The 23,809-nt window shown below is 38.5% G+C and overlaps 1 protein-coding gene across 1 annotated transcript in view; it reads left to right on the top strand.

Moving 5' to 3' along the window:
• ELP3 (elongator acetyltransferase complex subunit 3) overlaps positions 1-23,809 on the top strand; it is a 108,605-nt gene that overhangs the window by 57,502 nt on the left and 27,294 nt on the right. Inside the window, exons 11-14 of the mRNA XM_081236661.1 lie at positions 16,913-17,003; positions 19,313-19,378; positions 20,958-21,185; positions 22,114-22,195. Coding sequence (XP_081092787.1) covers positions 16,913-17,003; positions 19,313-19,378; positions 20,958-21,185; positions 22,114-22,195 — 467 coding nt within the window. The remainder of the gene's footprint in view (positions 1-16,912; positions 17,004-19,312; positions 19,379-20,957; positions 21,186-22,113; positions 22,196-23,809) is intronic.

A 23,809-nucleotide genomic window follows, 5' to 3' on the forward strand; every position in this document is an offset into this window, starting at 1 on the left:
ACAGCTTACCCTTCCACCTCCCCATATCCTCAAGTCCATTCTCTAGTAGGTCTGTGTCTTTATTCCTGTCTTACCCCCAGGTTCTTCATGACTTTTTTTTCTTAAATTCCATATATATGTGTTAGCATACGGTATTTGTCTTTCTCTTTCTGACTTACTTCACTCTGTATGACAGACTCTAGGTATATCCACCTCATTACAAATAGCTCAATTTCGTTTCTTTTTATGGCTGAGTAATATTCCATTGTATATATGTGCTACATCTTTATCCATTCATCTGATGATGGACACTTAGATTGTTCCATCTCTGGGCTATTGTAAATAGAGCTGCAGTGAACATTTTGGTACATGACTCTTTTTGAATTATGGTTTTCTCAGGGTATATGCCCAATAGTGGGATTGCTGGGTCATATGGTAGTTCTATTTGTAGTTTTTTAAGGAACCTCCATACTTTTCTCCATAGTGGTGGTACCAATTCACATTCCCACCAGCAGTGCAAGAGTGTTCCCTTTTCTCCACACCATCTCCAGCATTTATTGTTTCTAGATTTTTTGATGATGGTCATTATGACTGGTGTGAGCTGATACCCCATTCTAGTTTTGATTTGCATTTCTCTAATGATTAATGATGTTGAGCATTCTTTCATGTGTTTGTTGGCAGTCTGTATATCTTCTTTGGAGAAATGTCTATTGAGGTGTTCTGCCCATTTTTGGATTGGGTTGTTGTTTTTTTGTTATTGAGCTGCATGAGCTGCTTATAAATTTTGGAGATTAATCCTTTGTCAGTTGCTTCATTTGCAAATATTATCTCCCATTCTGAGGGTTGTCTTTTGGTCTTGTTTATGGTTTCCTTTGCTGTGCAAAAGCTTTGAAGTTTTATTAGGTCCCATTTGTTTATTTTTGTTTTTATGTCCATTTCTCTAGGAGATGGGTCAAAAAGGATCTTGCTGTGATTTATGTCATAATGTTCTGCCTATGTTTTCCTCTAAGAGTTTGATAGTGTCTGGCCTTACATTTAGGTCTTTAATCCATTTTGAGCTTATTTTTGTGTATGGTGTTAGGGAGTGATCTAATCTCATACTTTTACATGTACCTGTCCAGTTTTCCCAGCACCACTTATTGAAGAGGCTGTCCTTTCTCCACTGTACATTCCTGCCTCCTTTATCAAAGATAAGGTGACCATATGTGCGTGGGTTTATCTTTGGGCTTTCTATCCTGTTCCATTGATCTATCTTTCTGTTTTTGTGCCAGTACCATACTGTCTTGATTACTGTAGCTTTGTAGTATAGTCTGAAGTCAGGGAGCCTGATTCCTCCAGCTCCGTTTTTCGTTCTCAAGATTGCTTTGGCTCTTGGGGGTCTTTTGTGTTTCCATACAAATTGTAAAATTTTTTGTTCTAGTTCTGTGAAAAATGCCAGTGGTAACTTAATAGGGATTGCTTTGAATCTGTAGATTGCTTTGGGTAGTAGAGTCATTTTCACAATGTTGATTCTTCCACTCCAAGAACATGGTATATCTCTCCATCTGTTTGTATCATCTTTAATTTCTTTCATCAGTGTCTTATAATTTTCTGCATACAGGTCTTTTGTCTCCTTAGGTAGGTTTATTCCTAGATATTTTATTCTTTTTGTTGCAGTGGTAAATGGGAGTCTTTTCTTGATTACACTTTCAAATTTTTCATCATTAGTGTACAAGAATGCCAGAGATTTCAGTGCATTAAATTTGTATCCTGCTACTTTACCAAATTCATTGATGAGCTCTAGTAGTTTTCTGGTAGCATCTTTAGGATTTTCTATGTATAGTATCATGTCATCTGCAAACAGTGACAGCTTTACTTCTTTTCCAATTTGGATTCCTTTTATTTCCTTTTCTTTGATTGCTGTGGCTAAAACTTCCAAAACTATGTTGAATAAGAGTGGTGAGAGTGGGCAACCTTGTCTTGTTCCTGATCTTAGTGGAAATGCTTTCAGTTTTTCACCATTGAGGACAATTTTGGCTGTGGGTTTGTCATATATGGCCTTTATTATGTTGAGGAAAGTTCCCTCTGTGCCTGCTTTCTGCAGGGTTTTTATCATAAATGGGTGTTGAATTTTGTCGAAAGCTTTCTCTGCATCTATTGAGATGATCATATGGTTTTTCTCCTTCAACTTGTTAATATGGTGTATCACATTGATTGATTTGCATATATTGAAGCATCCCTGCATTCCTGGAATAAACCCCACTTCATCATGGTGTATGATCCTTTTAATGTGCTGTTGGATTCTGTTTGCTAGTATTTTGTTGAGGATTTTTGCATCTATGTTCATCAGTGATATTGGCCTGTAGTTTTCTTTCTTTGTGACATCCTTGTCTGGTTTTGGTATCAAGGTGATGGTGGCCTCGTAGAATGAGTTTGGGAGTGTTCCTCCCTCTGCTATATTTTGGAAGAGTTTGAGAAGGATAGGTGTTAGCCCTTCTCTAAATGTTTGATAGAATTCGCCTGTGAAGCCATCTGGTCCTTGGCTTTTGTTTGTTGGAAGATTTTTAATCACAGTCTCAATTTCAGTGCTTGTGGTTGGTCTGTTCATATTTTCTTCCTGATTCAGTCTTGGCAGGTTGTGCATTTCTAAGCATTTGTCCATTTCTTCCAGGTTGTCCGTTTTATTAGCATAGAGTTGCTTGTAGTAATCTCTCATGCTCCTTTGTATTTCTACAGTGTCAGTTGTTACTTCTCCTTTTTCATTTCTAGTTCTATTGATTTGAGTCTTCTCCCTTTTTTTCTTAATGAGTCTGGCTAATGGTTTATCAATTTTGTTTATCTTCTCAAAGAACCAGCTTTTAGTTTTATTCATCTTTGCTATCGTTTCCTTCATTTCTTTTTCATTTATTTCTGATCTGATTTTTATGATTTCTTTCCTTCTGCTAACTTTGGAGTTTTTTTGTTCTTCTTTCTCTAATTGCTTTAGGTGCAAGGTTAGGTTGTTTATTTGAGATGTTTCCTGTTTCTTAAGATAGGATTGTAATGCTGTAAATTTCCCTCTTAGAACTGCTTTTGCTGCATCCCATAGGTTTTGGGTCATCGTGTCTCCATGGTCATTTGTTTCTAGGTATTTTTTTATTTCCTCTTTGATTTCTTCAGTGATCACTTCGTTATTAAGTAGTGTATTGTTTAGCCTCCATGTGTTTGTATTTTTTACAGATCTTTTCCTGTAATTGATGTCTAGTCTCATAGTGTTGTGGTCGGAAAAGATACTTGATACAATTTCAATTTTCTTAAATTTACCAAGGCTTGACTTGTGACCCAAGATATGATCTATCCTGGAGAATGTTCCATGAGCACTTGAGAAAAATGTGTATTCTGTTGTTTTTGGATGGAATGTCCTATAAATATCAATTAAGTCCATCTTGTTTAATGTATCATTTAAAGCTTGTGTTTCCTAATTTATTTTCATTTTGGATGATCTGTCCATTGGTGAAAGTGGGATGTTAAAGTCCCCTACTATGAATGTGTTACTGTGGTTTTCCCCTTTTATGGCTCTTAGTATTTGCCTTATGTATTGAGGTGCTCCTATGTTTGGTGCATAAATATTTACAATTGTTATGTCTTCTTGGATCAGTCCCTTGATCATTATGTAGTGTTTTTCTTTGTCTCTTCTAATAGTCTTTATTTTAAAGTCTATTTTGTCTGATATGAGAATTGCTACTCCAGCTTTCTTTTGGTTTCCATTTGCCTGGAATATCTTTTTCCATCTCCTTACTTTCAGTCTGTATGTGTCTCTAGGTCTGAAGTGGGTCTCTTGTAGACAGCATATTTATGGGTCTTGTTTTTGTATCCATTCAGCCAATCTGTGTCTTTTGGTGGGAGCATTTAGTCCATTTACATTTAAGGTAATTATCGATATGTATGTTCCTATTCCCATTTTCTTAATTGTTTTGGGTTCATTATTGTAGGTCTTTTCCTTCTCTTGTGTTCCTTGCCTAGAGAAGTTCCTTTAGCATTTGTTGTAAAGCTGGTTTGGTGGTGCTGAACTCTCTCAGCTTTTGCTTGTCTGTAAAGGTTTTGATTTCTCCATCAAATCTGAATGATATCCTTGCTGGGTAGAGTAATCTTGGTTGCAGGTTTTTCTCCTTCATCACTTTAAATATATCCTGCCAGTCCCTTCTGGCTTGCAGTGTTTCTGCTGAAAGATCAGCTGTTAACCTTATGGGGATTCCCTTGTGCGTTATCTGTTGTTTTTCCCTTGCTGCTTTTAATATGTTTTCTTTGTATTTAATTTTTGACAGTTTGATTAATATGTGTCTTGGCGTATTTCTCCTTGGATTTGTCCTGTATGGGACTCTCTGTGCCTCCTGGACTTGATTAACTATTTGCTTTCCCATATTAGGGAAGTTTTCAACTATAATCTCTTCAAATATTTTCTCAGTCCCTTTCTTTTTCTCTTCTTCTTCTAGAAACCCTATAATTTGAATGTTGGTGCATTTAATGTTGTCCCAGAGGTCTCTGAGACTGTCCTCATTTCATTCTTTTTTCTTTATTCTGCTCTGCAGTAGTTATTTCCACTATTTTATCTTCCAGGTCACTTATCCATTCTTCTGCCTCAGTTATTCTGCTATTGATCCCATCTAGAGTATTTTTAATTTCATTTATTGTGTTGTTCATCATTGCTTGTTTCATCTTTAGTTCTTCTAGGTCCTTGTTAAATGTTTCTTGCATTTTGTCTATTCTATTTCCAAGATTTTGGGTCATCTTTGCTATCATTATTCTGCATTCTTTTTCAGGTAGACTGCCTGTTTCCTCTTCATTTGTTAGGTCTGGTGGGTTTTTATCTTGCTCCTCCATCTGCTGTGTGTTTTTCTGTCTTCTCATTTTGCTTATGTTACTGTGTTTGGGGTCTCCTTTTTGCAGGCTGCAGGTTCGTAGTTCCCATTGTTTTTGGTGTCTGTCCCCAGTGGCTAAGGTTGGTTTAGTGGGTTGTGTAGGCTTCCTGGTGGAGGGGACTAGTGCCTGTGTTCTGGTGGATGAGGCTGGATCTTGTCTTTCTGGTGGGCAGGTCCACGTCTGGTGGTGTGTTTTGGGGTGTCTTCGGACTTTTTATGATTTTAGGCCACCTCTCTGCTAATGGGTGGCGTTGTGTTCCTGTCTTGCTAGTTGTTTGGCATAGGGTGTCCAGCACTGTAGCTTGCTGGTCGTTGAGTGAAGCTGGGTGGTGGTGTTGAAATGGAGACCTCTGGGAGATTTGATATTATGTGGAGCTGGGAGGTCTCTTGTGGACCAGTGTCCTGAAGTTGGCTCTCCCACCTCAGAGGCACAGCACTGACTCCTGGCTGCAGCACCAAGAGCCTTTCATCCACACGGCAGCTCTGATGTGGCACCGTGCTCAGACCTCAGATGGGGTGGAGAACCCAGGCAGTGACTCCAGAGAAAGAAGTTTCTGCCCTTTTTTTTTTTTTTTAATAGAAGCATAACACTGAAGAAAAAATTTAGAAGCTGTAAAGTTACCTATTTACCTACAATCCTGACAATGCCATTCCTGTACTTCCTGGTCGTTAAGGCACATTTCCACCACCCCGCCAAAAACTCCCTGGATTCCAGTATTACCAGTAGAAGGCCAAATGGGGATCGATAAATGCATGTCCAGTCAGCTGCTGTGACTAGTATTCCACTGAGCACAACGACTGTGCTACTAATAACATAAAGCAGAACTATCAACTGAAGGAAAATTATCAAGGATATAAAATAATGGATTTCCTTAAAGGTCAAAGGATATTTACACCACATTTCTGGCACAGTGTATTTATTTCTCAAATTTTTTAAATTATTGGCCCAACTTAAGGACCTAAATTGCTTAATGATCTCTATTTTTTAAAATACAGGTAAAAATACTAAGGATATAGTGACTAGAAAATCAGCCATCAAAATCATTTGCATTATCCTTCCTCTTCTCTTCCACCTTTCTGGAACAATTCAGTCCAAAAGACATTAGGAGGTACTGAGCAACGCAGGCATCCACACGAGGGACATAGGGAGCCGCAGGGCCCAGAGCACGGGGAGAAGGGTGTTCTCGGGGAGGAGGTGGTGGTGTGGCTCAGGCTGCTGCAGCCCAGATGTGTGAGGAAGGCGTTCTCACTGAGGGCTGACCTGGCACCAGATGTCAGAGCTCAGCAGGGCGAGGAGGATGTGTCTGTGGGGTGTGGAGATGAGGATGGCAACAAAGGGTCAGTAACTTGCAAGGGGTGGATCTAGTAAGTAGATAATATTAAGGATAATGGGAGCTGGGTTTTCTGTTATCTGAAAAGGGAATGACAAATATGAAAAGGAGAAAATTAGAATGTACCCCATGGTGTTTGGGAATAGGAGATACTGGTGTGAACTTGTGGTTTTCAACATATTGGTAGAGATAGAAATAATTGTAAATGTAACAAACGATAAATACAGTGGTGTGTGCACATGTCCTTTTCACAGTCTGTTTAATGGCCACGATTTTTGCAGTTTTGTGCTGTTTGTTGGTGATTTCACTGTTTAAAATGGCCTCTAAGCATAGTACTGAAGTGTTGTGTGTAGTGTTCCTGAGTGCAGGAAGGCTATGCTGTGCCTTACGGAGAAAAGGCATGTGTTAGATTAGCTTCATTCAGACATGAGCTATGAGCCATAAGTTTCATGATAATGAATCATCTATCTGCCTATTTATTGAGAGAGAGAGAGACACCTTAAACAGAAGTACACATAAAACAAGGTCATGTGTTGATCAGCTGATGGAAATGCTGTGACCAGAGGCTCACAGGAAGCTGGGATGGAGTCTAGGATTAGACAAGAGTAAAGTGCCAATGTTAGTTTCCTGATTTTGATGGTTGTATTACTGTTACGCAAGAGAATATCCTTGTTGTAGGAAATACTTAGAGTATTCTGGGGGTATTGGGACATCTTGTTGCCAATTTACTTTCAAATATTATACTTCAGGAATATAGTTATTTGTACCACACTTGGGAATTTTTCTGTGACTTCAAGATTCTTTCAAAAACTTAATACAATAGAAACAAAGATGCAATAAGTAATACTAATAACAACAAAAGAAAAATAGCATTTGCATTTAACTCACTGGGGCAATCAGAGAACAGTGAAGACACTATTTCCCAGTAGCAGAGCAAGGCAACAGATATCACAGAATAGATAGAAATTTCACAGCCATATAGACACCATAGTTTTCCTACCAAGAGTAACAAGGCATAGATCACATGGGCAATCAGATGAAGAATTTGAATTCTCCCCATTCATTTTTAGCTTTAAATTTCTTACTGCTGTAACCAGCAGGTCAAAAGCAACAAAGACATTGCTATAACATTAAAAGCTTAATTTTATAGGCTTTATGAAATACCACTATGGGACATTATCCTGGCTTACCACCAACTGAAAAAATAAGGATTTCGAGAAAACAGGAGCAGCAAATATAATCTCTATAGGAAAACTGTAAAGGGGTCATGACAGGAAGAATTAAGAATATGTATATTATACAACCAAAAGGGTGTACAAGGAGAAAGGCATGATATTATGGAGAACGGACATGAGGCTGATTAAAGACACCTCCCCGTTCCCAGTTCTCCTGTCATGACCCCATTGCAGCTCTCTGGAGAGCTGTCCTTGTTCACATAGTACACTTAACACTTAATAACAATTTGGTAGCTGTGTTCTGGTAAAACGGCTTCATATCTCTGCATAAAAACTTTATGCTCCATTTACTGATGTTTTTAAAGTTATATTCAGATATAGCTAGAATTTGGTATATCTAGACTTCTAGAAAGAAACTTGTATTGAGGGCTTGATGGTAAAATGTTGAAAAAGAAGTGCTAAGGAAAGTGTTAATGGGTAACTCAAGGTTTACATACAGATGTGTACAAGAGAAGGCTGAGTGTTTAGACAGTGTTCAGGGGCTGAGAAACCTTTTGAGTTGGGAAAAGAGAATCGCAGTGTTTCTTCTAGCTTGTTTTAAACTTTTAGAACGATTCTGAAAATGTAGAAAACTGATAGTGGTCTAGAAGTGCAGTTAAGTACCCTCACTCTATTAATTTGGAAGCAGTTGGTTATGTCTTGCTGGAAAGAAGCCATTGGCAAAGGAAAAAGCCTCCTCTTAGGGTGTTTAGTCCAGGTGATTTTAATAATTATAGTTTATTTTTGTTTTAAATCATAGTAAAGGAACATCATGTGTGTCTTTTTGTTCCGTGCCTTTAGAAAATCTGGCTTTCTCTATGTTGGTTCTCCTAGTGACAGCTTCTACTAATTACAAGCAACTTGCTTAGTGTTGACTAGCTAATCTAAACTTATACATGAAGGAGAAGATTTTAGGAATTATTTTCTAGACAGGTATCAGAAGGAAGGAACAAAGGAAGGAAAGTGGGAGGGAAGACATTTCAAGCAAAAACACAATGTTTTACACTTGTCTTTTTTTAAAAAAAACACTATAATTTACTATTAGATTACCTGATATTTTTTAATTGGCCATTTTCCCCACCTCCCCTTTTTTCTTAATTAATTTACACTTTAAATTTTATGACAGTTGAGTCAATACCATTTTACCGGGTGTTTTTATGAAGTAGCATCCCAGTAGATGATTCTGTATTGCAGCCCTGAAGGGTGCAGTCAGTGATTAAATGTTAAATTCTGTCCAGGCACATGATGGAGCCACATTAAACTGCTGGTGCCCACAGGCTGTTTAACAGCTGTCTGCCTTGATGTGATTTTTTTAAATCACTGTGAAGCATTAGAATAGAATACCAATTTGCAGCCAAAAGATGCTTCTGAAGTGCGAGAAACTTCAGACCAAAAAAGCTCTAGACAGCATTTTGAAAGGCTTTTGATGAGCAAATTGCAAATATTAGTGCCTCTAAGCTTGAAATGTTACCTGTGAAATAGAAAAGTGAATATTCTTGAATGTAATATCTCTTCAAGCCAAGAAAGTGAAACAAATTGAAAAATCTAAAAATTTTAAGTCCTACCCAGATGGATGTAGCAAGTACACATGGTTAGTAATCTTACCTGGGTTTTGAACTCCTAGGAGTCTGTAACAGTGTCTATTTATATATTCCAAATTACTTAGTATACTACTTTGCACATAGAAGATGCTCAACATATATAGAACTCTCTCTCTTCATTTTTAGTGAAAAAAACTTTATCACTGAAAGTGGAGATTGCCACATTTCTATTCCCTAATGAGGAAAACTCCTATCTGGTACACTCCAGGCATTTCACTGCCAAAGACCAATAAAGCCATATTGCATTTTGTAGTGACAGACATAAATTTAAGGACATTTATGAACTGTCAGCATCATTATAAAGCCCCGTGTTACCAGCCACACTGACTTGTGCTTTGGGGTAGTCAGTGCCAGCTTCAGGGACATGTGACCTGTGTAGTCTCATAGGTCTTTAACTTGGCCTAATGCTCTGCTCTCACTGTCTTGAAATCATTAATAATTTCCCAGAAGAGGCCCCCTGTTCTTCTTTTGCACTAGGCACCACAAATTATTAGCTAGCCCTGCTGGTAATTCTGTCTTTCTGTCATATAGTTCTGCTTAACAACACAATATGATAAAACCTAGACCTTAGAGAGTTTACTTGTATTGATAATTTTAGTGTCTTTTAAAAGTACCGGTTCACAAGAGATCACTGAGGATATCAGAAATACCTAGAAACAAATCACAATGAAAAAACGAGGACCCAAAACCTATGGGATGCAGCAAAAGCAGTTCTAAGAGGGAAGTTTATAGCAATACAGTCCTACCTCAAAAAACAAGAAACATCTCAAACAACCTAACCTTACACTTAAAGCAATTAGAGAAAAAAGAACAAAAAAACCCCAAAGTTAGCAGAAGGAAAGAAATCATAAAGATCAGATCAGAAATAAATGAAAAAGAAATGAAGGAAACGATAGCAAAGATCAATAAAACTAAAAGCTGGTTCTTTGAGAAGATAAACAAAATTGACAAACCATTAGCCAGACTCATCAAGAAAAAAAAGGGAGAAGACTCAAATCAATAGAATTAGAACTGAAAAAGCTGAAGTAACAACTGACACTGCAGAAATACAAAAGATCATGAGAGATTACTACAAGCAACTCTATGCCAATAAAATGGACAACCTGGAAGAAATGGACAAATTCTTGGAAAAGCACAACCTTCTGAGACTGAACCAGGAGGAAAATATAAACAGACCAATCACAAGCACTGAAATTGAGACTGTGATTAAAAATCTTCCAACAAACAAAAGCCCAGGACCAGATGGCTTCACAGGTAAATTCTATGAAACATTTAGAGAAGAGCTAACATCTATCCTTCTCAAACTCTTCCAAAATATAGCAGAGAGAGGAACACTCTGAAACTCATTCTACGAGGCCACCATCACCTTGATACCAAAACCAGACAAGGATGTCACAAAGAAAGAAAACTACAGGCCAATATCACTGATGAACATAGATGCAAAAATTCTCAACAAAATACTAGCAAACAGAATCCAACAGCACATTAAAAGGATCATACACCATGATCAAGTGGAGTTTATCCCAGGAATGCAAGGATTCTTCAATATATGCAAATCAATCAATGTGATACACCATATTAACAAGTTGAAGGAGAAAAACCATATGATCATCTCAACAGATGCAGAAAAACCTTTTGATAAAATTCAACACCAATTTATGATTAAAACCCTCCAGAAAGTAGGCATAGAAGGAACTTACCTCAACATAATAAAGACCGTATATTACAAACCCACAGCCAACATAGTTCTCAGTGGTGAAAAACTGAAACCATTTCCTCTAAGATCAGGAACAAGACAAGGTTGTCTACTCTTACCACTATTGTTCAACATAGTTTTGGAAGTTTTAGCCACAGCAATCAGAGAAGAAAAAGAAATAAAAGGAATCCAAATCGGAAAAGAAGTAAAGCTGTCACTGTTTGCAGATGACATGATACTATGCATAGAGAATCCTAAAGATGCTACCAGAAAACTACTAGAGCTAATCAATGAATTTGGTAAAGTAGCAGGATACAAAATTAATGCACAGAAATCTCTTGCATTCCTATACACTAATGATGAAAAATCTGAAAGAGAAATTAAGGAAACACTCCCATTTACCATTGCAACAAAAAGAATAAAATACCTAGTAATAAACCCACCTAAGGAGACAAAAGACCTGTATGCAGAAAACTATAAGACACTGATGAAAGAAATTAAAGATGATACAAACAGATGGAGAAATATACCATGTTCTTGGATTGGAAGAATCAACATTGTGAAAATGACTATACTACCCAAAGCAACCTACAGATTCAGTGCAATCCCTGTCAAGCTACCAAAGGCATTTTTCACAGAACTAGAACAAAAAATTTTACAATTTGTATGGAAACGCAAAAGACCCCAAATAGCCAAAGGAATCTTGAGAAAGAAAAACGGAGCTGGAGGAATCAGGCTACCTGACTTCAGACTATACTACAAAGCTACAGTAATCAAGACAGTATGCTACTGGCACGAAAACAGAAAGATAGATCCATGGAACAGGATAGAAAGCCCAGAGATAAACCCACGCACATATGGTCACTGTGTCTGTGACAAAGGAGGCAAGAATATACAATGGAGAAAAGACAGCCTGTTCAATAAGTGGTGCTGGGAAAACTGGACAGCTACATGTAAAAGAATGAAATTAGAACACTCCCTAACACCATACACAAAAATAAACTCAAAATGGATTAAAGACCTACATGTAAGGCCAGACACTGTAAAACTCTTAGAGGAAAACATAGGCAGAACACTCTATGACATAAATCACAGCAAGATCCTTTTTGACCCACCTAGAGAAATGGAAATAAGAACAAAAATAAACAAATGGGACCTAATGACACTTAAAAGCTTTTGCACAGCAAAGAAAACCATAAACAAGACGAAAAGGAAACCCTCAGAATGGAAGAAAATATTTGCAAATGAAGCAACTGACAGAGAATTCTTCTCCAAAATATACAAGCACCTCAATATCAAAAAACCAAACAACCCAATCCAAAAATGGGCAGAAGACCTAAATACACATTTCTCCAAAGAAGATACACAGACTGTCAATAAACATATGAAAGGATGCTCAACATCACTAATCATTAGAGAAATGCACATCAAAACTAGAATGAGGTATCAGCTCACACCAGTCAGAGTGGCCATCATCAAAAAATCTAGAAACAATAAATGCTGGAGAGGGTGTGGAGAAAAGGGAACCCTCTTGCACTGTTGGTGGGAATGTAAATTGATACAGCCACTATGGAGAACAGTATGGAGGTTCCTTAAAAAACTAAAGATAGAACTACCATACGACCCAGCAATCCCACTACTGGGCATATACCCAGAGAAACCCATAATTCAGAAAAGAGTCATGTACCACAATGTTCATTGCAGCTCTATTTACAATAGCCAGGACATGGAAGCAACCTAAGTGTCCACTGACAGATGAATGAATAAAGAAGATGTGGCACACATATACAGTGGAATATTACACAGCCGTAAAAAGAAGTGAAAGTGAGTTATTTGTAATGAGGTGGATGGACAGAGTGAAGTAAGTCAGAAAGAGAAAAATTAATACTGTATGCTAACACATATATATGGAGTCTAAAAAAATGATTCTGAAGAACCTAGGGGCAGGACAGGAATAAAGACACAGACGTAGAGAATGGACTTGAGGACATGGGGAGGGGGAAGGGTAACCTGGGATGAAGTGAGAGAGTGGCATGGACTTACATGTACTACCAAATGTAAAATAGGCAGCTAGTGGGAAACAGCCGCATAGCACAGGGAGATCAGCTTGGTGCTTTGTGACCACCTAGAGGGGTGGGAGAGGGAGGGTGGGAGGGAGACGCAAGAGGGAGGAGATACGGAGATATATGTATATTTATAGCTGATTCACTTTGTTATAAAGCAGAAACTAACACACCATTGTAAAGCAATTATACTTCAATAAAGATGTTAAAAAAAAAAAAGGACTGGTTCATTATTAAAAATACTTGTAGAGCCCATCTTCCTTTCCCTTCATCTCCCCTTCCCATCACCTCCGCAGGCAGTGCCACAGAGGTGTTGACCACAGCATGCCTGGCATCTGAAGACATGGAGAGTAAGAGTAGTGAGTGCAGAGGTGGCAATGAGAGTAGTTGGGAGATTGGTTATATTGAGCAAATAAGTTGTTTGGTTTAGCAAACAAATAAGTATACTAAAGATAAGAGAGCCAGATTTCTCACTGTCCAAAGGGATTTCCAGACATTGAAGGTTAGGAGGCTGAAAAGAACACTGAGGCACTGGATTAGAATTGTAATTACCAGCATGATTTCACAGCTTCTTAAATTTATATGTAGAAACGGTTATAATGTTTATATATATGAATATATGAATATAAATATATATACACATATGTATAGACATACATAAGTTTCTTAATTGTGTACAGTGAAAGGGTCTAGAGGCAATGATACCTCAATAGTAATGAGCACAGTGAGTGCTCAGATCTTGGTTTCTAAATACCACCCTCCACTAAAAGGAATCAGGGATGCTTGGATAAATGGCCAGTTCTAGGACTGGGGCAGCAAACATATAAGATCAACTTGGAACATCATGTTGTTCCAGAAAGTAAAGAAATCTTCAAAGAATGGTGGGAACATGTCAAAAGGACCCCAAAGCCAGCCTAAATGCATGCCCACTGACCAAATCTAATGTAAGCAACAAAATAAATACTGTTAATACCAGATTACAGCTCACTGAATAAAATAGAAATCTCTGTGTGCGTTTATAAATAAATGAATCAATAGAGAAGGGAACATTCTTCCTTAATATACAAGTTCAACTAATAAATGCAGAAGGGATGGTAGAAATAGATAATCACCACTGATGTCTGTTACAGGGACAGTGATACAGGAGTCATCGGTGGATGCTAGACTGGTAGTTGGAGGGTTGGTGAGGAACAGGTTGTTGGCATGATGCAGTGTACCTGTTGCAGCTCTCATACTGTAACAAGTGTCCTTTCACAGTCCATTTAATAACACATTTTTCACACTTTTATGCTTTTTGTTGATTTTGCTGTTTAAAATAGCCCCCACATGTAGTGCCGAGGTGCCGTCTCTCTGGTGTTCCTGAGTACAAGAAGGCTGTGATGTGTCTTACAAAGAAAATGAATGTGTTAGATAAGCTCCGTTGCAGCATGAATTATAGTGCTATTAGCCACAAGTGCAATGTTACCGAATCAATTCTGTGTTAAATAAAGTGTTTTTAGCTGGAAACACACATAAAACAAGGTTACGTGTTGATCAGTTGGAGAAAATGGACTAAAGGCTCACAGGAACCTAACCCTGCATTTTCCATAGGAGCAGTGCTTCCGTGTTTGCTAATTCAGTGTTCATGGCACATTATAGGACTTCGCTGCCATGAATAACAAGAATCAAATGTATCTCACGTGATGGGTACTGCCGAAACCGATAAGTGTCGTTTCAGGGGGGCTCCAAGGAGCCCGGTCTTTTATGTCTCAGCACAGAAAGAATTCAGCGAGAGTCAAAGCAATAGATAAGCAGTGATTTATTAGAATAGGATGCTTGTGAAGCTTCCAAGCGGCTGGGCAAGAAGGTGCCGCGCCCTGAGAACTTAGTCGGCTACAGTTTTGTAATCAAAGGAAAAGTGGGGAGGGTGAAAAGACCACCTTCTTCCTCATTCTTGAGTAGACATCACACTTCCATCATCAGCTCCTCCTCCAGGTTGGGCAGGGGAGTTTTCTTGTCCCTACATGGTCAAGCTAGGACTGTCATGGCGCTATGGAAAAATTATTTCAGGTCTTTCACTTTGAAATGTCACCTTTCCATAAAGTACTGTTTTGTATTGTGCAGAGAGCATGTCCTAGGGATCATTAACTTACTGAGTTCACTGGGCAGGATGTGGGTCTCATGTCACCATTGTTTTTATTGTTTTGGGGCTTGTCTCATGCATGGGTTTTGTTGCTAAGCAGGCCTGCTTGGCTTTGTGGTTAAGCAAACCTGCTTTCTTGAATGGCCATTAACTTACAGGGGTCTCCCATACTTTTTTCTTTACTTGCAATCCCCTAGTGGGATTAACTATTTAAGTGCCTGATTTGTCCCTTTACTTTGTCCCTATCACAAACAGTGGTTGCCATTGGTTTTATCAGATTAATTTCATATGACGTATAACAGTGTTCAAAATTTTACTCTGTTGTGAAACTACACATATGTATTTGTGAGTGATTTATAAAATATTTCAGGGTTAAAAGGGACATTTGGAAGACTAACTTTGACTTATATGAAATAGTAAAATATTTAAAACAGTTGTTTGTACATTTCTTGCTAAAATAAACTATACTTTTTAGTTCACTAGCCTTCTTTCGGTTTCATCTGCTTACTAATTTAAGATGAATTTGATTTTAAGAAATTATAGTTCCAAAGATAGAAAGTTTATTTTACTAGAAAGTATAAGTAAACCATATCTATTAACTAATCACTCTAAAATATGTTTTTTATGTTGCCCTCACTTTGAACTCCCTGGTATGTCTTTCTCTTAAAGAATTTTGGCTTATCAGTGCTTTATAGTTGCTTCCAGAGCCTGACAGATTTATGGCGTATAGTTTTTAATGCTAAACAATTGGCTTTTGATACTTTTTTGAGTGATTGGGGAATATCTTATTAGAATTAAATAGATGAATTAGCTAATTGTATTTACTTAACATTTGGAGGGATAAGTGAAAAGAGAAGGAAAAGACTCAAGCTGATTCAAAAGCAAAAATGAGAAGAAAAGATAAATGACGTATTCTTCAAGTCTTCTAATCAACCAAATATTAGACAAAAGAAATTGGGGATTTGTCTTTAAACTGGAGATGGGCTGAGCATATTCTTACTTTAGGGTTTTTTTTAAAACTGTCTTGTCTTTAGATACTGATTTTTGTCTAGAAGGGATAGTGAGGGCTACTAAAATGAAACTCATAATTTCAACTTTTGATTGATGTTTCTTTGATGCCGGGCACTTTACACTATTTTAATGCCAGGAAATAAATTTTATCTACTCTCACCTTTAGGCAAGTTCTTATTCTTCGAATGCAGAGTCACTTCTAATTTAGATTTTTAGGAAATGGGAAAAAATTTATTCTTTGAGACCAGTTGTCTAAGCCAGGCTCCTGCGCTTCCTGGTTACTTGTCATTCAGCAACTGTATGGGAAAGTGTTTGTAAGCTATAAATCAGTGTGTTAATAATAATTTTTATTTCTCCTCTTAAATTGGACTTTGTAAAAACTTTGTAAAAAACAGTTTTATTTCTTGTTTTGTTTTAGTACAGATGTCTGTCTCTTCAGCCAAAAATCATTACTAATGGTTATTGGGCATTTGTTTTGTACTTTGTAATCTTATAAAGTGTTTTCATCAGATGTTTCTTAGAAAAACCCTGAGTGATAGGTGAAAATCATAATTTCATAGACGGGAAAACTGGGAAGTAGAAAAGCGGTCACCCTTGCTTTCGGGTCAGAATATTCAACCTCTGCTTTCCTGTTCGGTTTTGAGGTGGGGAAGGGGTGGTTTTGTTCTTTTTGTTTTTTTAAATATCCCTGCCTTTTACTGCTGTAGGGAGTGACTTATTTTTTATTTATTTTTTTTTTTGCGGTACGCGGGCCTCTCACTGTTGTGGCCTCTCCCATTGCGGAGCACAGGCTCCGGACATGCAGGCCCAGTGGCCGTGGCTCACGGGCGCAGCCGCTCCACGGCATGTGGGATCTTCCCGGACCGGGGCACGAACCCGCGTCCCCTGCATCGGCAGGCGGACTCTCAACCGCTGTGCCACCAGGGAAGCCCTATTTTGTTTTTTTAAAATATCCCTGCCTTTTACTGCTATAGAGAGTGACTTATATTTTGCAACATCTGATGTTTTTCTCCTGTAGAGACATTCCAATGCCCTTAGTCAGCTCAGGAGTAGAACATGGTAACTTGAGAGAGCTGGCATTTGCAAGAATGAAAGACCTTGGAATACAGGTAAGAGTCTGACCATAACTGTTGAGATCAAGGTAGTCTGAGACACGAAAACCTGTGGTACTATCTATCACATTACAAACTTACAGGTTTGGTCAAAAAGCTTTCATGTATTGAAGCCATTCTTACTGTATAACACATTGAAATTGAAGCTAGTGGTTGCAAAGTCTGCATCCTATCCCCCACACCCCTCTGCTTTCTTCTAAAAGAGCGTAGGTTTGTCAATTTAATGGTTGTTCTTTCTGCCTTCTCAGATTGCCAACTATGTGTTCAACTCCTTTTTTAAAAAAACTTTTTTATTTTTTTTTGAAGTATTGGGTGTTCGATTCTTGACTAGTGGTTAGAGAAGAATACAACATTTGAAGAAACAAGGCTTACATACTGAAATAATTAGCAATGTTATTGCCCAGATATACCAGTCTCCCTCGCCCCGCCCCACCCCCATGTCTATTCACTCACTCATTTATTTCACAAATATTTACTAAGCACCTCCTTTCTGCTTTCCCTGAAAGAGCCCAGGAATCTGCAATTTGACAGTCTCTGTAGATGATTCTGAAATCATGATAAGGTTTGAAACTCAGTGCCCTAGGAGCTATTTCTCAGAGCTGCTAAAGAGAAAAGGCCAGGAGGGTGTCTAGGCCTGAGCACTGATTCCTGGCCTCTGCCTTCAAAGATTCTCGTTCACTCCATCTGGGATGGAGCTGTGGGAGGTTCTCACACACAGTGCAAACATGGACCCCACTTCGAAAGACGTCGTTGAGAGGACTGCATATCATGTTTGTGGACCTACCCAAAACATTTTGTTCTCTGTCAATATATTATGGAGAAAAATTTTCAGAAAATTGTCCATAGGAGAGTTTGTGAACATTATGGCTTATTCTACCCTCCCCCACACAAAAAAATTTCAGTTCTAGAAAAACAGCAAATGTATGTACAGTAATGAATAGCCCCAAACAAGAGCGTGTGCCTGCTCAGCCTCCCAGTCCCTACCTGTCCTCGTCGTCCAGCTCCTCCTCCTGAGAATACCGCTGCCGAGTGACCCACCCGGCCTGCTCAGCCTGCTGACCTCATCAACCAGGCACTGTTTTTAACCCTGTACCCTTCTTAACCCGTGATAGCCTCTCATAAGGTAAACTGGGATTGAGTCTAAAGACTGGAATTCAGTCACACCGAAAGACATCCAGTTCACATAGGCAGTGTCTTTACTAGAAAATAAGCACACACCCATCTCTGCCTTTAAAAGCATTCCCCTCCCCTCCAAAAAATAGAAAACATGCAAGTGTTCATTAAAAGCATGTAATATGGGTTCCCGGGGCATGGAAATAGCTTAGTTCTTATAGAACTGAATAATGAGCTCTTATTTTTCTCATGGCATTCCATCCATATATATCCTAAATATACTATTAGTAGTATAGCTGCATGACATCATCAGATTTCCTATGGCGATCTTTTCTCACTGATGGGAAATGTTAGAATCCTGGAAATAATTTTTACAGTTCTATAGGGGAAAATATACCATAGGGCATATAATAGTTACTGTAATTATAAATGCCAGACTGTGTAGCCTGCACACTGGGTTGTGGAATAGAAGCAAGAGTTACATCACATAGCTTGGCCGTGCAGACCAGGCACTGCTTCCGTATCATCCACAGGCAGCTTTGTGCTTCCCAGGGACACTCAAAGAGCCGATCTCCGACCGTGGTTCAGATTGTATAATAAATAGGTCAAGGTTCTTTCTTTCCATTCTTCTTCCTTCCCCTCCTTCCTCCCTCCCATCCTTTCTTCCACAGAGCCCTTCTCTGCAAAAAACAGCAGTCTTAGCTCCCCTCTTTCTGACATTCCTAAAATGATACAAATATGGTGATGCTAAAAATGTTAACTGCCATAAAATGGTGAAGGTTTTAAAAAATTAGGAATTCAGTTTTACTCTTCGGTAGACATAGTTTTGGATTGCACTTTCAGATACAGTTATATCCTCTGGATTTTCAGATTTCAGGATGTATGTTCTTTACTTTCAATATTATATATTGATCTCCTTTGGATTCTAAACTTATTTTAAAAGCAATACTGTACCAACTTCATGTATTTCTAGTTTGTTTTTCCCTATCAGGTTTATTAAAGATGGCTTCATTTTTAATTTATTTCTTTTATCTCAATGTAAATTATGTCCAAACTTGATTTTGAGCCCAGGATTTGGTGGAGAAGTTTCAATAAAAATTGAATTAGTTACCAGTTTTATACTTTTCCCCCTTCCCACTTTTTTTTTCTTTCTTTCTTTCTTTCCTTTCTTTTTTTTTTTTTTTTTTTGGCAGTGTCGAGATGTGAGAACCAGAGAGGTTGGCATCCAAGAAATTCATCACAAAGTGCGTCCATACCAGGTTAGTTTCTTCATTTTATAGAGAGATTGGGTCCTGTTCATTAATCTTTGTCAAGCCTGGGCCTACACCTACTTACCAGTAGGACCAAACCCTAGAAGTTAATGAGTAAACTAAGAGCAAAGAGCAATTCAGAATGAAGTCAAGCCAGGAAAGCCAGATATGAGGGTGGCTCAACTCTAGAAGAGCCAGGTTAGGAAAACCAAGTTTGAACTTTGTTGTAGATCAGTACTGTCCAGTAGAACTTTCCGTAGTGTTGGAAATGTTCTATAATCTGTGCCATCTAATAGGATATCAGCTACCAGTCACATGTGACTTGAAATGTGGCTAGTGCAAAGAAGAACTTAGTTTTTAATTTTATTTAATTTCAAGTAATTCAAATGTAAATAGCCAAATGTGACTAGTGGCTACCTTCAGGTAAAGCTGAGTGTCATGTGCTTATCTCTGTGTGCAACTGTTAAATTATTGCCTGTTGGTGGTAATCAAGCGAATAGATCAGCCATATGAACAGGGGTTCCATACAACGTGTTTGTGATGAATTAACTTCTCTCCTAGAATGACATCGTGTTAGCTATTTGCCAGATTTTCTATGGGGGTTAGCTGTCGTGTGGGAGCCTATTTGAGAAAGGCTAGAGTAGACCTGCATTGATATTTCTGTTCTCAAAGTGAATTGTTTATTTGATTGACATTTTTCACATTTTGGATCTTTTGAGGAAGAACGTAGACCCAAACATAGTTAGTCATTTTGTCAAATTCTTGTGCAAGCCAGTTATTCAGCAAACATTAAGTTGAGGAGGAATGTCACTATTAGTCTGTTTATTCACCTCACTGTGGGTCCAGTCTGCCCATTTTCAGAGTGTATCTGGGTGTGACCATGCCCACATATGTAGCTTTCTCTGCATGCATATTGCTTATATTTACGCAAAGTACAAGGGACACTTGAGCAGGAAGCAAGAGTCAAAAGCCCATGTAGATTGCTAACACAAAAGCTTCCCCATCCCCAAAAGCCCCTCTCCGGTGACTGGATTTTCTTTAACATGTGAATCTCATAACTAGGCATACTATTTTAAAGGTCCTGTGGGATACTTTTTTTAAAAATTCCATCAAGGAATAAGTAACCAATAACACATTTTTTCTCCTAAAAGCAGGTTTTAGTGGAGGAGGTAAGGACTAGAAAAGAAAAACATTGAGTACCTGACAGTTCTGGGGCCTCAGGGTGCTCCCGAGAGCTGCACACATGACATAATGTATAATTTTACCTTAGAGACTCTTCATGGAGGATCCGATATAAATACATGGAAGCATTTACTGAGCCAAACTCTGTAAGAATCACAAGGTTAATGAGGTTCAGATATTTATGAGATTGTAAAACTGGTTTCCTTTTTTATAGTCCACGAACAAGTCATGAACTCTCGTTTACTCAGTGCTATTGAGAGGAGACAAGGAAAAAGAAACATAATTTATGGTTATTTATTCTTTATCCCTAATAGTGGATATTAGTCTAAATAAACATATAATTATAGAAACGCACTTTGTTCTCTAATTTAAAAAAAAAGTTTTTGCGTGGCTTTTTATGAAACAGGTTGAATTGGTAAGAAGAGATTATGTTGCAAATGGTGGCTGGGAGACGTTCTTATCCTATGAAGACCCCGATCAAGACATTTTGATTGGCCTCCTGAGATTACGGAAGTGCTCAGAGGAGACATTCCGTTTCGAATTGGTCGGCGGGGTGTCCATAGTCCGAGAGCTGCACGTGTATGGAAGTGTTGTCCCCGTCAGCAGTCGGGACCCCACTAAATTTCAGCATCAGGTATCCTGTATTCCATTTCTCTTTGACTGTGATTAAGAAATTGCTCAAAGGAGGAAAAGAGAAAAAGAATGGGGCAAGGGTGGGAGCAGAGGAAAAGGAGAGGGGAAATTCGGGAAGTGTAGAAACAGAGGAACCAGTACAATACTACAGTTGTTCAGAAATGTTTTCTCTTTAAATTGCTCCCCTTTGGGTGTGAGGGAGGGGGAGGGAGAGACAAATTGAGGCTCAGTCAAGTGGAATATAATAATAGACTGAACCATATGAAATTGCTATTTTTGAAAGTCAGAAATGGTCTAATACTGGCAATTTCGTATGATTCAACTATTTTGGGATCAAAGGAGATAATTTGAAAGAAAGCACTTATGAAATGTTAAAGCACTTCGTAAAGACAAGCAAGCTAGGTGATATATATAGTGGAACACTATTCCACTCCCCCAAACAACCTAAATAAATAACTCACTTTTTTAAATGTCAGGAGAATAGGTTAAAACTGCTAATGGTGGATGTAGCATAAACCCCCATATTGGTGATTTAAGAATATTGCCTGGTTTCAAAAAGCTTTTTAGAAATTGAAGGGGTGACTAATAATACAAGGGTAGATGCCCCAGACTTTCATCACCTGGAGATTGCCTAGCACTTGTTTAAAAAAGACAAGTCGAGAGGCAATTACACGCTTGCTGTGACTAGATTACATCATCCACAGAATACCTTTTGATGGCTTTTGTTGCAGAGTTATTCCTAGTCTGCTACAGTGTGCTTCTGGTATAATTGAATAGTGAACCTTTTCCTTACACCCGTAAAGGGTTTTTTGTCACTCTTATTTTAAAAGAGTTCAGCAGCTACGAAATAGTACCCTTCTTGTTTTATGGACCCCTCTTAATGACTTCTTCCCTTCTTAATTCCCTAACCCCTCCATTGCCTCTTACAGGGATTTGGCATGCTACTGATGGAGGAAGCAGAAAGAATAGCTAGAGAAGAACATGGATCTGGGAAAATAGCTGTTATATCAGGTAACTGGGGGAGGGCAAAGTTCATGATTCGTTCACATTTTTAACTTGGTACCACAGTGAAACGTACCTCAGGCCTCTCTTGCCCCCATATATGATTATTATGTTCAAAATTGGGCAGAGCCAAATAGGGAAAGACTGGTGCTCAAGCACAAAGAAAATTCCTCTAAGCAGTTTGGCAGAATAGAGCTTGCAGAAGCTCTCCATCTCTTGAGTGGCAAGGCCAGTAATCTATATCCTGTCTTCCTCGTGGTCTGTCACACTGGTCTCTTGTGCTTTGTGCCCAGTTACGCTGTCTGGGAAAAATGAAATTTGATGATATGGATCTAAGAAAATCATAAGTCAGTGTGGAGATTTGTCAGTATTGTTCTGGAAATTAAAATAGAACCTAGCTGCCAGTACAAGATGTTTAAAAGCAGAGTTCCTTGCTCCTTAAAAATTGTTTTCAGTGACTTTGTTCCTGGGGAACAGATTTGCCCTGTTCGGAAGCTTTCCCCTTACCTTGCCTAGGACATCAGGTAAGTGGAGGAAGTGGGTATGTAAAGGAAGGCCTGCTGTAAGTGGAGCAAGAAATAACGCATATGCACCCTTTCACTCATACTCTAGAGTGTCATATCCTCACAAACTTTGCTATTCTCAATAAGAAGCTAACATTGTGAAAGCCATGATCAAGATCCAGGTTATTTTCCCTCCAGCATTTGTTTTTCCATTAGACTATGGCATTATTAAATGAAAGTTGAAACGACACTTTTAAAAAAAAATCAGTAAGTTGTTGCCAATCAGTACATCAATACCTTTGCCCAGATTTCAGTGATTCCAAATACGGAAATGTAATGACCCAGGCTCACTTAATCGATTATTCAGTCTGGCTCTGGTTTTTGGCATTATCCAGACAGATAATAAAGCTTTTTTTTTTTTTTTTTTTTTTTTTTTTTTTTTTTTTTTGCTGTACGCGGGCCTCTCACTGTTGTGGCCTCTTCCGTTGCGGAGCACAGGCTCCGGACGCGCAGGCTCAGTGGCCATGGCTCACAGGCCCAGCCACTCCATGGCATGTGGGATCTTCCCGGACTGGGGCATGAACCCATGTCCCCTGCATCGGCAGGTGGACTCTCAACCACTGTGCCACCAGGGAAGCCCATAAAGCATTTTTTAACATGGCTAGCTCTCTCTATGTTTCTGTGTTATCTTTAATATTTTTTATTGAAGTACAGTTGATTTACAATGTTGAGCTTAATTTCTGCTGTACAGCAAAGTGACTCAGTTATACACATATATACATTCTTTTTTATATTCTTTTCCATTATGGTTTATTCCAGGAGATTGGATATAGTTACCTGTGATATACAGCAGGACCTTGTTGTTTATCCATTCTGAATGTAACAGTTTGTATCTACTAACCCCAAACTCCCAGTCCATCCCTCTCCCTCCCGCTTCCCCTCCCCCCTTGGCAACCACAAGTCTGTTCTCTGTTTTTTCTGTGTTATCTTTAATTCCACTAAAGAAGTAGGGACTAAATGAGGTTCACCTAATTGGTGCCGACATTTGTAATTAAAAAATGTTTACTTCTCAATTGTTTAGCCTGTGGTTGACCAGAAGTCAGCCTTTCCTGGTACCAGG

Source organism: Mesoplodon bidens (assembly GCF_964165515.1).
Source record: "Mesoplodon bidens genome assembly, chromosome: 6".
Lineage (NCBI taxonomy): Eukaryota > Metazoa > Chordata > Mammalia > Artiodactyla > Ziphiidae > Mesoplodon > Mesoplodon bidens.